General features: G+C 51.6%; 2 protein-coding genes across 3 annotated transcripts; both read right to left on the bottom strand.

The window, feature by feature from the left end:
• Positions 1–61: 61 nt before the first annotated feature.
• On the bottom strand, positions 62–2,088 carry LOC128272568 (SAM50-like protein CG7639). Its single transcript, XM_053010395.1, has 6 exons — positions 1,865–2,088; positions 1,636–1,805; positions 1,389–1,570; positions 1,191–1,329; positions 456–1,126; positions 62–371 (listed from the first exon to the last, which is right to left on the bottom strand). Exons 1-6 carry the CDS (start codon positions 1,883–1,885, stop codon positions 220–222), a joined length of 1,335 nt encoding a protein of 444 aa, XP_052866355.1. The 5' UTR covers positions 1,886–2,088; the 3' UTR covers positions 62–219.
• A 916-nt stretch (positions 2,089–3,004) lies between these two features.
• Positions 3,005–9,241, bottom strand: LOC128271406 (uncharacterized). 2 transcript variants are annotated; one of them, XM_053008902.1, is made up of 4 exons: positions 9,119–9,241; positions 8,339–8,547; positions 4,004–4,124; positions 3,005–3,939 (listed from the first exon to the last, which is right to left on the bottom strand). In XM_053008902.1, the coding sequence occupies exons 2-4, from the start codon at positions 8,496–8,498 to the stop codon at positions 3,741–3,743; spliced, it is 480 nt and encodes a 159-aa protein (XP_052864862.1). In that variant the 5' UTR covers positions 8,499–8,547; positions 9,119–9,241; the 3' UTR covers positions 3,005–3,740. The 2 variants fall into 2 exon arrangements, with proteins under 2 accessions (XP_052864862.1, XP_052864863.1); XM_053008903.1 differs by lacking the exon at positions 9,119–9,241 and adding an exon at positions 8,641–8,794.
• Between the last annotated feature and the right edge of the window lie 3,990 nt (positions 9,242–13,231).

Here is a 13,231-nt window from a genome sequence, read left to right as displayed (position 1 = left end):
AACCATTCCAGTGTGCGTGTGTGTGTGCGTTGTGTTAAGCTAAAGTTGGCAGCTTTTGTTAACTTCATATTTTCTCTTTTTATTCATTTATAACTTAACGATACTGACTCGTCCGGAAGGCAACAGAAAGCAAAATGCATTGAAAAAATACGTCTAGGATTATTAAGCACTGCGGGGAGGGTGAAGGAATCTAATGCATCTTCCCGTGGCGGGATCCCTCTACAGGAACTCGTAGCCGATGCCGAACTGGAAACCCTTTACCACACGGTCGCCCGCTTCGTAGGACAGTGGCTGGCAGTAGTTGAACTCGATGCGTGCCTTCTGGCCCATCCGGAACGCGATTCCGACCCCGGCTGTGCTGCGAAGTTTATCTGTGGACACGGAGGCGGATAGAAAAGTGATTTAAGAACGGTTAACGGGTATAAAAAGGAAGTGTGTCGGGGCATTCTTTTTACCGGTCGTGAAGCTGTCGCACGTGCCGAGATTATAGAAAGCGTGCGTCCGGAAGAGGTTTCCGAAGCCACCGAAGTACTGATTGAACGGAAGCGGGGCCCACAGGTGCAATCCGGTCGCCCAGTACGATTGGCAACCGGCGGCAACGCCATCCCGCCGTGGGCAAGCACCGGCTATCTCGAAACCACGCAGCGTTTGTGGCCCACCAGGGAAGAACAGCTGGTTGATGGGCAGCGTTTCTTTCTTCCGGTCGTACATCGTGAGACCGACACGGCCACACAGCTGCATCGACAGACCGAGAAACAGTGGCACGTTCAGCTCGGCGTGAACATCCTGCCGGACGATGCCGGTCTGCGACAGCCGGCTACCGATCAGCTCCATCGTGCCCTTCACGAACGCACCGGACGACGGAAACACGTTGTCGTCCCGTCCCTCGAACTGCCCGATGTAGCGGAACGTCGAGACAAGCTTCGGACCATTGTGTTCGCGCACAAAGAACGGCGTCTGCTTATCCATCGCAAACAGCTCCTTTATCCCGAGCTCGTACTGTAAGCTGTTGCTAAAGTTGAGCGCGGGGAGCGAGAACGAAAAATCCAGCAGCATTCCGGTGTCCTCGGTCCGGTATTTGGACCACGGGGAAGGTGAGGAGTTTTTGAATAACGTAATCGACGTCCTGTGCGGATGAGAACAGAAGGTAAGTAAACCCTCCGGATATTAAAAGGTCCCCTTTTACTTACTCCGGATCGTAGTCACCGACGGCTGTGTGTAAGTAGGGTTTGGTGAACCTCAAATTCAACACACTGTTGCGCACGTAACTGTGGCTGTAGTTGAGGCTCAGCTTCTCGCCACGTCCGAAAATGTTCGGTGTTACAAGTTCTGCACAATTAGATCAGTATTTAGCGCGGTCCTTTTACCGATGACGATCGTCGTCTTACCCGTCGTCGCAGCGCCATCGTTTTGGCCAACCTCGACACCAACGCTACCGGTGATGCGGGTCAACTCGTCTCCTTCGAAGGCCACGCTATACCCATATTCCGTCGCCTCTTTCCCTTTACTGGTATCGATCTTGATGCGGAGATTTTTGTAGATTCCCAAGCGCAGAAGCTCGTCCTTGACGCTGCGTCGTAAAGGGGACACATTAGCGGACACCTTACGGTCACGATGGACGATGGCTTCACTTACTTTGCCGTTTCGATGATAACTTCTTGAAAGTTTCGCGCATTGAACAGATGCCGAGCGGCACGCTGCACATAGTCATCCTGCGTTCGGCCGAGGCCACCGATCTTCACGTGGTCGACCCGCGCTTTGAAGCGTGTAAAATCCGGTTCCCGGCCCTTCGACGTGGGTTCTGCCTGTAGGGAGCAAATTATAGCTGACTACACAACGGGACCTTCGCCGGCGGATGGCTTACCTTCGATGGATTGCCTCCCATGTCTGCGTTATGTAATATTACCGGCCAGAAAGACACGCAAAAGTTCCACTGGTGGCCACTTTCGGTTCGAGGGTTGCACGCCGACGGTGTGAGCTTGTTACTGCCAGTGGCCTGCAAAAGAATCGGTCCGATACGGCGCTCTTTCGGCGGCGGTCACAACAAACAAGCATTTCCTAATGGGTTCATCGGGTTGCGTTGGATTTGTTGGCGAATGTTGTGCGAGGTTGCCGCTAGCGGACGGAGCTGTCAGTTTCATCAGCTGTTGTGAAGTTGTATGCCGCAACAGAGTATGCTCAATATTGACCTCGAATCGAGCGTATTTGAATTTGAAATAATTAAAGAGAAGAATATCTTTAAACTAAATAGGGGGAAAACATCTAAAAGGCAAATAAGTAACACTTCATTTATTAAATTATATAACGCCAAACGTTTTAACATTTAGCTGTTTTGGCGCCAATTCCATTACACAGTACGCAGCCAAAGCACGATCAACAAGAATGAAGAGAATGAAAGAGCAAGTATGTTCAACGATCTATACGGTTACAATGATTGTCTCGAATCTATATCGGTTGCCAAGTGAAGGCTCTGTTTGAAATGGAGACTACTAAAACTACTTAATATGCATTTTGAAGGCTAAGAATATTTGAAAACAAGGAATGAAACGCATCTGACATGGAATAACGGTGTACCGATAATTGGTCCCCGCAATTTGATCACACGACAATTGATACATTACCATAGACATTAATCATGGACAAAATTACGTGTAGCTGCCTATACTGAAATATAATTTTTGTCATAAATCAAGCAGCTGTGTCATAGGGCTGTTTCATTGTTGGCTGTTCATTGTTCATTGGGAGAGGAAACTAAGGTAAGACTGGTAGCAATGCACGAAAGAAAATTAGTTTCCGACGAAAGCTTCAAAGTAAACATCTAACATTAGTCCGATACTCTGAAACGCCGGATAATCGAGAGTTGAGGATGCAATAAGACGTGGCGACGCAGGCCGGTCTTTCAACTATATAAGCCTGCCGCTACTAATTGTTGTCCATCAACTCGAATTTATTGTTCATGAGTCCCCGGTTTCGGAGCCATAAAAAATGCATAAAACTGTGCAGATACGTAGTTCATTGAATGGTTTTTATTTGAAAAAGATACGTCGAAAACCGAAAATTACGAAACTTAAAACAGTAGCGGATGGTTTTTTGTTTGTTTTGTTTCTGTCGTACAAAGTGATCATCTGCACCGGATCGCGTGTGGAATGAGAAGGAATGCGCATGGAAGAAAGAGAGATGGGATCGGATTTCTGTTGTTCATGGCGTAATGCTAACAGTGCGTACAGAACAATCTACACAGCGCTACACAAAACAAAAAAGGCTAAGCTAAAAACACTCAACGCACGTCCGTGTCCGTGTCTCTGGTCTTGTACTTCTGTTCCTGGCTTTCGCTGCTTCTTCGCGTTCGCGGTTCTGTGCCAATTCCGATCTGCCATTACACAGTCTGCCGGGGTGGTTGCGTTGATTTTGCTGTTACTTCCTCTCCAGATAAATATATACGTCTAATATCACAAACTTGACTAATTGTTCATATACTGTTCGAGGGGCGAGACTTGAAAGAGCTCGACCCGACATTGGGTACGCGAGCTTTGGGTGAGAGTGGGTCTAGTAAAAAAAAAAAATAAGAGGAGTAGTTCAAGAAGTACTCGCATGGTCGTCGGGGTTTCTCATGTTCTGTTTGTGGTTTCTGCTAAGGTTTAGTGTCTTTTTGTTTCACGATCTAATTCTTAGGATACGAGCTGCCGCTGCCGCCGAGCCGCTCTAGAGCTCATGGATTAAGAGATGACGCTGCTGGGCGTTTAGTTTTTGGCTGGCGCCTCCGAGCCCTCTTCCGGACCAGACTTGACTTCTGGGTACTCGAGCTTCGCGCCCTCCTCGCAGACGAAGGTTGGGCAGCAGGCCGGGAACGGAGCGGTTTTGTTGGTCTTCTCGGTGTCCAACTTGCACTTGTCGTTGGCCAGCGGCAGCGGTCCGCAGTCCTCAACCAGCTCCAGCAGGCTACAGATGGACGGAGCAATCAGTATTCGGCACTTTCAAACCAGGTCCCCCCGCAATAACTTACCGTGGCTGGGCATCATCGGACAGGACGCAGGTGGAACGGCCACAGAACGGGCTCAGTTCCCAGGCCTGGCCGGGCTCGAAGGTGGCGCACTTTGTCGACGCGAAGCACATACCGGGAAAATCTAGAACGAGAGTGAGCAATACGAATTAAAAACTAAAAATGATAGTAACCTTGTGCAACGGCCCCAGGAGTGGGATCTTCATTCCGAAGGTTTGTCCAGAATTGAGACTCATTTGTTATGTTATCCGGAATTTTAATTCACACAAAATGAATAATGGATCGGTTCTGTCCGTCTACTGTCTTTGTTTGCAACCCTTTGAGCCAACATTTGCCACAATCCCAAACATTCACGAGCCGTCTCTTGGTACGGTCCGTTTAACGGCCACACGCTAAACAACCTGCGAACGACCCAAGTTAAGAAGGATCGCCCCAAACAGCTCGTTCTTCTTGAAGGCCCGTGCATACTAATGAAAACGAACTGGTTTGTACCGGCAGATGGATTTTACAGAAGAAACCAAGGACGGGCGGACGGGCCTCCGAACTCTGGACACGGAAAACGTCCAGGTTTCCCAAAAGTCCGTCAGTCGCACGGAAGGGCTCCGCAGAGTCGCCCCGTGGTTCGGTCAACCATAACCTTCATCGTCCCAGTATTTCGGCGACGACGAACAATGGCACTATCTTGGGCGCCTGAGTGTGCGTATGAGGGGCCACCTAACGCACCTCGCACCTTTTCCGGTGTCCACCCACACGTCTTCGGCTTGGAACTTGTACATTTCGCAACACCGTCTGACGTAATGTGTGGCAAGGCACGGAAAAAACGAGGGTTTGTCACTCGCGCTCAACTCTTTTATCTGTTTCATTCGTTTATTTTGCAATATTATTAACGCCTGTTCCGCGCAGACGCATAAGTCATTTTTTCGCAGATGAATCACCCTTATTCGGTCCGTTGCCCAAGTTGCCGAGGCCACTAGCACGGGGAATCCAAGAAAGCAACAGGCAGCTTACCGTCGTCGTCGTCGGTAATTTATTTATTTTCTCCTTGTCCGGAACATTTATGGAAGTGGGCTCTCCTCCCTGTGGGCTCCTTTTATGGATTGTCTGCGCCAACCGAACCCCTAACCGGGGTTAGCGGAGCAGAATGGATTGCATAACGCCATGCCACACCACGCAAACCCGACCGTCTATAATCGTTTCTTTCACCTTGTGCTCACAACTTCTTCTCGAAGTTCCGATCACTTCCCGGTTTCTTCGTGCGATCGCATCCGTGGAGCCGCGGGCGACATTTACTTTGCGCGATCGCGAACCGCCGATCGAACGTTCCAGGCGCTTCAAAAGCGCAGCGCAGGATGTTAAATCATAAAATACGTTCACTACCCGCCAACGTGCGAAATGTCACACGTGCTGCACGTGGCGTTCGTGGCACTTTAAATTATGATGGTACGCGAATAATGGTACATCTTTTGCACCTATCGCTGCGTAATTTATCCATTACCATTACCAGGTAGGTAGCATACGCGGGAAGCTTCGAGAAAGGAGTCCATAGCGCTACATCATTCACCTCGCCAAGGGGAATGCTCAAAGTCACCCCATAAAATAGGAAGCAATTTGAAATGACAATCACATCGGGGTCCCCTTTCACTCCTTCGTTACATAACCCCCAGCCGGGCCAACCCGTTCTAAGAATCAGCGACGAAGCGACACCACGGTGATGAGTCATCTTTCGTCCATTCGCTCGAATTAACGCTTTTCACGCTCGGAATCATAAATTAGCGCGCTTGGCACGCTTTGATCGCTATCGCGCGATGGAGAACGGCTTCGAATACAGGTAGCACACATAGAACCCTAGAACTACGTTGCCTTGACAGTGGCACTTGGGCCCGGGCCGCGCTGTGTGTCATTGGGTATGGCAAGAATAATAGATTTATTCCTATTCTGTGCTGTGGTGTATGTGCTTTGGCCATGGATTTGCTTTGTGTGTCCAGCCAATGTTAATGAGCCCCGCGTAATGGCGTTCCGTTTTTTTTATGCCGCGCTCTATGAATCTCGGTGCGCCCAAGATTGCAATCGGCACATCGGTGGGCATCACGCGGAGCTCATACCCAGCTCCGTGAAGGGTATTAGTGGCACTATCGTAAATTTACGATTTTTTATCAATCAAAGCTCGAACCGACATCGCACGGTAGGAACCGGGCAAGGCCAAGAGAAACTGTGCTCGATGAACTACGAGCGCCAGTAATGTTGTGAAATACGTGTTACTTTTACACAGCCCCTTCGTTTCCATCGCATGATTGATTTCACAAATTGGACAGTAAAAAATAAAATCCTCGCCGTAAAGTGATTGGTGGCCGGAAAAGAACTTGCGGGCTTGTTGGTGCATCTTGCGCCCCGATTCCGTTCGAAAATGAAGGTCGTGCATGTCCATTTTATTTCTTTATGTCTAAAGAACCTCTCAAAGCCTTCCAAAAGCTGTTTAGGGGTTATTAACCACCGAAAATGCATGATTTACGATCAACAGACCAAATTGACCGTGTGTGCTAGAAAACCTCCCGGTGAGCCCTTCCACGCGTTACACGCGAACGCTCCCCCGTTGCAACCATCAAACCGAAAAGGCCCCCCAAAAAAATAAAACGGGGCTCGACCTGACGGCCTCTAGTTTCAGTGTCAAACCGTAACGGTTATGCTCCGACGCATGAAGCATAACGACAAAGTAGTTTAGCCTCTCCAGGCCACACGGTCCCTCCAGAGATCGGTCCCACAAAATATACAGAGTGCCATGGCACAATAGCATGCGCGAAGCGGAAACGGAAGCATGACCTGTTTGGTATATAAACACGGGCAGGTTCAGCACAAAACTCGGGTGCTCCAGCATCCGTTGGTCGGTGGTGAATTTAAATATAAATACCCTTCGAGACCAACAAAACATCGCACAAAACATCGAAACCTCAGACGACCGACTGGTGGTGGCGATCGAAGGCCTTGTCTTAGAAGCCGAAACCGAACTAATCAGTTCCATTTGCACCCCACTCATTGAGAGGGTGGGGGTGCGATGTTGGGCCACTCAAGGTGACACAGTGGCGTTCGAAAAAAAACAAGGCGTGTGTCGTACGGCCTAAGAGCGGAATCAATTAACCTCCAGTCCGTGCGTAACGTAGCCACTGTCCGTCGTTCGCGCCGCTCCACATTAATCAACCAGCGTCGCGGAGTAGCCCTTCCTTCTTCCAAAACCAGACCGGCGGCCGGGTGGGGCGCGCAAACTGGTTCGTCATCGAAATCGAAAGGAAGGGATAACACAGCAAAAGACATAACCGGTCGGTCGGTTCGGTTCGGTCGGTCATTCAATGCCAACTGCAACTGGCCGCCCGCTACTACTACTAGTAGTGACCCCCGCCCCAGGGTGTTGGCGGCGGAGAGTAGCTCTTGCACGGCTTACGGATGCAGATCCAGTCTCGGACCGAATAGAACGGAGAGCTAGCCCAGCCGGTTGCCACAACCGGTTCGGAATGCATTTTCGCTCACCGGGGGGGATGGCCAATATGAGGAAGGGTTGGTGTGTTAGGCGCGGCGATTACTTGAAACGCCGAGCCCGTCCGCGTGCGTGCGTGCCATTGGCTGGATTGCTCAATCACTCGAAACGGTTGCGCGAACGGACGGGCGGACGACGGCGGTGTCTGTCCCGGGCAGACCCGGGCGGACAAAACAGCGCAGAAACGGGGACACCGTGATAGCGTCCCTCCCTCAGTCAATTACATTTGGCGGGCGAGGTGCTAATCGGCTGTGTTTGTTTGCCAGCGACCAAGAAGCTGAGCTCCGCCAACACTGTCTGTGTGTGTTGCCGGAACACGGAACGCGGTTCCAGCGGTGGTCTGGCCGCTGGCAAAAAGAACCCAGTTAGCTAACACACCATCCTCACTGACCGAACAGAGACGCAGATACTGAGAGAGAGAGAGATAGAGAGCCTGCGTCTCCGGAGTTGCCCAAGGTGTGCCTGCTACTGCGGCGGACCTCGGAAAGCTTCGAGAAGCTGGCCTGGCCAAATGGCGGCACTTAGGCCGCCAGTTGGCATTGTGGTCCACTGCACACACAGCCCCATCCAATTGGCCAGCCCCGTGTGTGGCCGTTGCATCACCGCGACATCACATTCCGCGTGTTCCGTCTGCTGGAAACAATGGCGGGTTTGCTGTGCCCCAACTTCTCTTTTATGGGTGAGCCAAGATGGTTTCGGAAACGCACGTTTCGGCTCGTTCTTGGCGGCCACACCGTAATGGCGGACGAGGCTGAAGAAATCCAATCCAAGGGTCGTCCACCCGAAATTACTACGGCACGGCGATCACTTACCACGCAGCACGTCCGCCGGAATGAGTCGCTTGTAGGTTTTGCTGCTTTCGCCGGTGGCAGCAGCGGCAGCGGGTTTGGCGGCCGCTTCGTCCGCAGCCTGAGCCACGTAGCAGAAGGACACGGCCAGCACGGCCAGACACATGACGGTGAACGAACGCATCGTGAGCTTGGTTTGGTTTTTCGTCGTCTACGAGTGGATCCGATGAAGCCTATAACGACAGAGTGGAGAAACACACAGTGGGCGTGAGAACGGACAGCTAACTGGGACTTCATAGCATCCAAAAAGGGGGCGCGATCCTCACACTGGGACACCACTATCTTCTACTATCCTCTCACTACTCGCTCGAAAGAAGGACCTCCGTCTACTAACAGGGATCGCAGGTCGACGACTGTTCCGCCGCGCCTCGTAGTAGTGGTGGCCCCACGTGCCGAAAGAAATGGTGTCACTCATTGTACTCGATTAGTTTGTTGTTTGGCCGCGCACCGTGGTGGCTGCGTGGAAGGTTCCCCGGGAGGCGCGGGGAATTGTCCCGGGGACCCCCCGGGAGGTCGCTCCAGGAGACCCAGGAAGCGCGCAGACCACCGCAGCAACAATGCACACAATTTTCTAATAAAAATTAATCAACGGAACACTCAACCGGGTCCCCTGGTCTCCCAGCCCTGGTCCGGGGGCGACACAAAAACAGAATGATGAACGGAGTGGAGCACATCATCATGCGCGGACACTGGACACACCGTTTTGTATGTTACACTACCGAGAGGGACACACACGGTACTGACCTGCTGGCGTTGCTGGCGGATGCTGGGTGCGCTGTGGAACCAGTTAGGTCGGTCGGTTGGTCGGTCCGCCGGACTCCGGGGTCAGGTCTCGAGACGCGTACGGTTGGACGACGAATGGCGCTGCGGTGCGCGAGATTCGCTATTTCTGGCTTTTCTGCGCCATCGCCTCGTGGTGGTGGTGGTGGTTCGGAGCGGCCGGTTGGCCCGCCAGAGCGCGGCGGTGAGTGAGTCACGTCGGCTGGGTGCGAGTGAGACGACCGAGCGAAGAATAATAATAATAATTACTCGGCGGGCGCGCCGTGCTTGAACATGGCGCACTCGGCGCGAGGATCACGGCGCGCTCGCAGTGAAAGTCATCGGACACACACACACACACTGGCCATCGATTGCCATCTTGCAGCTGGAGGTTTTGCTTTTTGTGGACCGTTCGGGGAGCACTCTCCGGCGGCGAGTGCGTCCTTCCTTCCTTTTTGGCAGGGCGAAGGGAGCGCACCCGTCTGAAATGGTGACTTAATTTCGGTTCCCGATTCGCTCATCCGGTCCGCGGCCGACGAACTGCCCTTTTTGCATACCCTGCATCGGTTCGGCTGGCCTCCGGGTGTTTGCTAACAAATACCGGGCTGCCAGGCTGTGAGGTGGATTTATGGTTGCCTGCCGGTGATCCACACAAGAGCGGTGCGGTGGGTAGTAAAAGGGGTGGAAAGTGGTCTTTGACTTCGACAACCCCCGAATGCACACGCGGGCGACGCAACGCGTCCGCTTAGCCCCTCCACCCACCCGGCCGACTGAGGTGCGATCGGATTTGTTCGAGAAAGATCCACAGAGGCTGTGGCTGTGTGTGGATTGCGAGAGACACGTTCGCTTCCTTTACGGGCCGTGACGCTACGTGGATTGAATCGTCGGCTTGCTCGAGCGGCTGGCAAATGGCATCGTTTTTACTTGATTTTCTGCTCCAGAACATGATTATTATTTTGACTTATTCAGGGTTCCAGGTTTAGCCTTAGACGTCAGGACATCCCGGTTGCTTGAACGCTTCGTGCTTCGATGCTCTGCTCAATACCAGCAAAACATGATTGAGTTGATGAAATGTGTTCCGAAATCAGAAAACCCATCCTTCAATTTTTAAACATGACAGTGAAGCTCTCTCGTTAAATAAATAATTGTTTATTCTACACTGCGGTCTCCTTCACAAAGTTGTGGAAACGATCGGAAGTCAAGTCAGTCGATAGACTAGACCTATTTAACCGGCTTTGTCGGTTCCGTACTGTCCATAACTGTTATTTTTCGTAGCGATAGAATTTAAGACACAGCTAGGTGTCTTCATCATAACTAAATAATATTGTCACCTGGCCATGTATGTGAATTTGATTAAAATCGTTTCATTTTAAAGGGTTACTGTACGGGGTTAATATAAAAAGGTCTGAACTCCTAGGAGCACAGCCATAAATATCATTCAATTTAATCGCATTAAACTGTCGAGGTTTAGTCGTTGCTCTCCTGCAAAAGGTAAGATTACTTGTCCAGCCTCGCCAAAGGATCAGGCTAGGGTGGCTGCCGGCCAAACCATGCAGTGGATCGGCAGCCTTTCCATTATAGACGCGTTGCAGTCGCGCACCGACCGTGGCCGTGTTGTTGCGCCGTTGTTGATGCACACACACACACACAAACTGGCCGTGTCGCCGTTTCTGTGCCTTAGGCGCCGATTTGTGCGGTTGTTTTCTGGGCGCCTTCCCGTCGTGTGGATCGATCGCACCGTATACTTTGTTTGGTGTACGCCGCCGCCTCAGGATCCCGGGTCACGCACGAGAAGGAAGTGTCTTTGTGGCTCCAAACGTGCCGATGACCCGCGGCACCATGGAGATCTCGAACTTACGTGCCCCGAGAGGGGTTTTGCGGGGCAGTGTGCTTTATCAAAAATTTCCGCAGCGTAACGGTTGGCGGTCGCGATTTGAAAATTCTTTCCGTTTCTGGCCACAAAGAAGTGAGGTGGGTTGTGGGGGGTAGCAGCACATCGCTCGCTTTATCAACTGACCCATTTTGTGCCACACCCAGGAGCCTGGGAGAGCCACGTGTTGCTGCGCGGCGCCATTGTTTGATAGGTTTGGGTTTTTTGCTTCCCTCGCGTCTGTTGATATTGCACCAAGCGGAACCCAAATGAGGGGCGATGGGGTGAACGGATGGGAACTTCTAATGCTCGAGACGGTCAGTAATGGGCGTGAAGGTGAAATGATGCCAGCCACGGCAGGCGGCTCACTAGTGATCTTCGGGGCTCGTTCCACCGCACCACCGCTCTGTGGGGCTATGTTCGGAGAGCTAGAGACATGATCAGCGCATTAGCCCGAGGATGGCATTGACTAGGTTCGCAAAAAACGAGCCTCCAGCGAATCGAGATTAGGTTTGTGCTGTGTTTGATTAATCATTGGTTCGCGGGAACACGTGAACAGTGTTTTGAAGGAAGTCAACAAAAGTGGTGATCAGTCAATGGCTCCCCCAAGGCTTTTGGTGTGGTTCTTTCTGGAAAACTTGGTTTTGCGCCATTACTTGACTAAAAAGTTAAACTAAAAAATGTCACTAGTCGGTTTTGCGTTTCAATTTTTGTTTGCTTGTATTGTTTCACTCGAGGACCGTTTTACCATTCCGCTCACTTGCGTTGTGGTCGAAAAGACCCACCAAATGTTGCATTCCGTGCTTGCAACTATTCGAAACATTTGATCCGCGCCACAGACTTCTAGCAAAAGGCCGCCGCTGCATAAGCAAATAAAGTTCCGGTTCCGATCCGCTGCCGAGGTCCGACTATTGTTCCGAAAGAGCGTTCCAGCGGCTTCGGATCGGAGTAATTTAAATGGCCATGTGCCTCATTTGCGCGTGCGAGTTTTCCGCACGCCCTGGCACGCGATCGGGTACGCTGCTTAGCATAATTAATTATTTGCCTTTTTTTACACCGACCCACCACTTTTCTGCTTTTCGCACACGGGAAGGGAAAACACATAAACGAAAGAAGAATGGACGAATCGGGCGAAGATGTGAAGTGAAAACGATGCGCCGGCCGGTGGCGTTGCAATGGGGAAAACTTGGGAAACGGCCCACTTGTGGGCCCGCTAAAGTCATCGCGCAAGGGAACAAGATTAACGACGCGGGGACGCGAAATCCACCCGCCCCAAAACAATGCGAATTTTCCATTCAATAGCTACTATTGGCGAGGGATTTCGTTCTCCGATCGTTTGGCAAGTGCTCTTCCAGGCGTTGAAAGTGGCTACTTTCCGCTACTTTCAAGCAAACAGACCGCCAACACAAGTGGAGCTCTTGGTGCGGGTGTTCCACCGGAGAAAAGCCTCGTAAAACCCTTGAATTTTAATTGAAACAAACCGGAAACCAGCCGACAGCTGTTCGAAAGGGGAAGCTTTGCGAATCGAACCGAGGCCCGTCGACGCGGAAGTAGCCGGAGCGAAAATCTCTTTTGGAGGGCGCATTTTCCCCCTGCCGCAAGCTAAAAGCCATCTGAGCACGGCCACGGGAAACCCTCCCAAGGGTTGACCTTTAAGGAGAGTGGCGCGATGAAAGTAGAGCGAAAACTTTTCCACGTGAACAAAGTTTTGTGACATGGCGTCAATGTGGATAAACGGTAAGTTAGAAAACACACGTCACGGCACCCGTTTCAGAAATACTGTTGTGGGTTTTCCCCTTCGAGTCCGTTGCGGTGCTGAAGGTCAGTGAATCGCTTCCAAGGGCGTCGTGTCGTACCCTAGAATTTGGTCGATGACAGCTTTGCTACGACGGAAGTGTGGCAACGATATGTCAACGGATTTTCGCGGAGTCTGAAGAGAGTCTCCGGAGCCATTATCTGGCCAGATTGTGCGTTTGTCGTGTCGGATGTGACTGTTGATGGGGCTCGTTATGTCGCGCAGTGGTGCATGCTCCGCCAGCACCGGACTGCAGCACACGAAAGACACTATAATATGCGTCAGAACTGAGAAACGCACCACGGCCACAACATTGCCCAATAGCGACTGTGCGCACAACCAACACGCAAAGATCGATTCACGTGGTCCGATCGCGCGGAGAGTGCGCCGGTTGGCTCAGGGACAGGAAAACCCCATCAAAACATCGGAGCCA

This window comes from Anopheles cruzii, chromosome 3 (genome assembly GCF_943734635.1).
Source record: "Anopheles cruzii chromosome 3, idAnoCruzAS_RS32_06, whole genome shotgun sequence".
Classification (NCBI taxonomy): domain Eukaryota; kingdom Metazoa; phylum Arthropoda; class Insecta; order Diptera; family Culicidae; genus Anopheles; species Anopheles cruzii.
The sequence above is the reverse complement of the archived record's forward strand: the minus strand, read 5'-3'. Positions and strand labels throughout refer to the sequence as shown.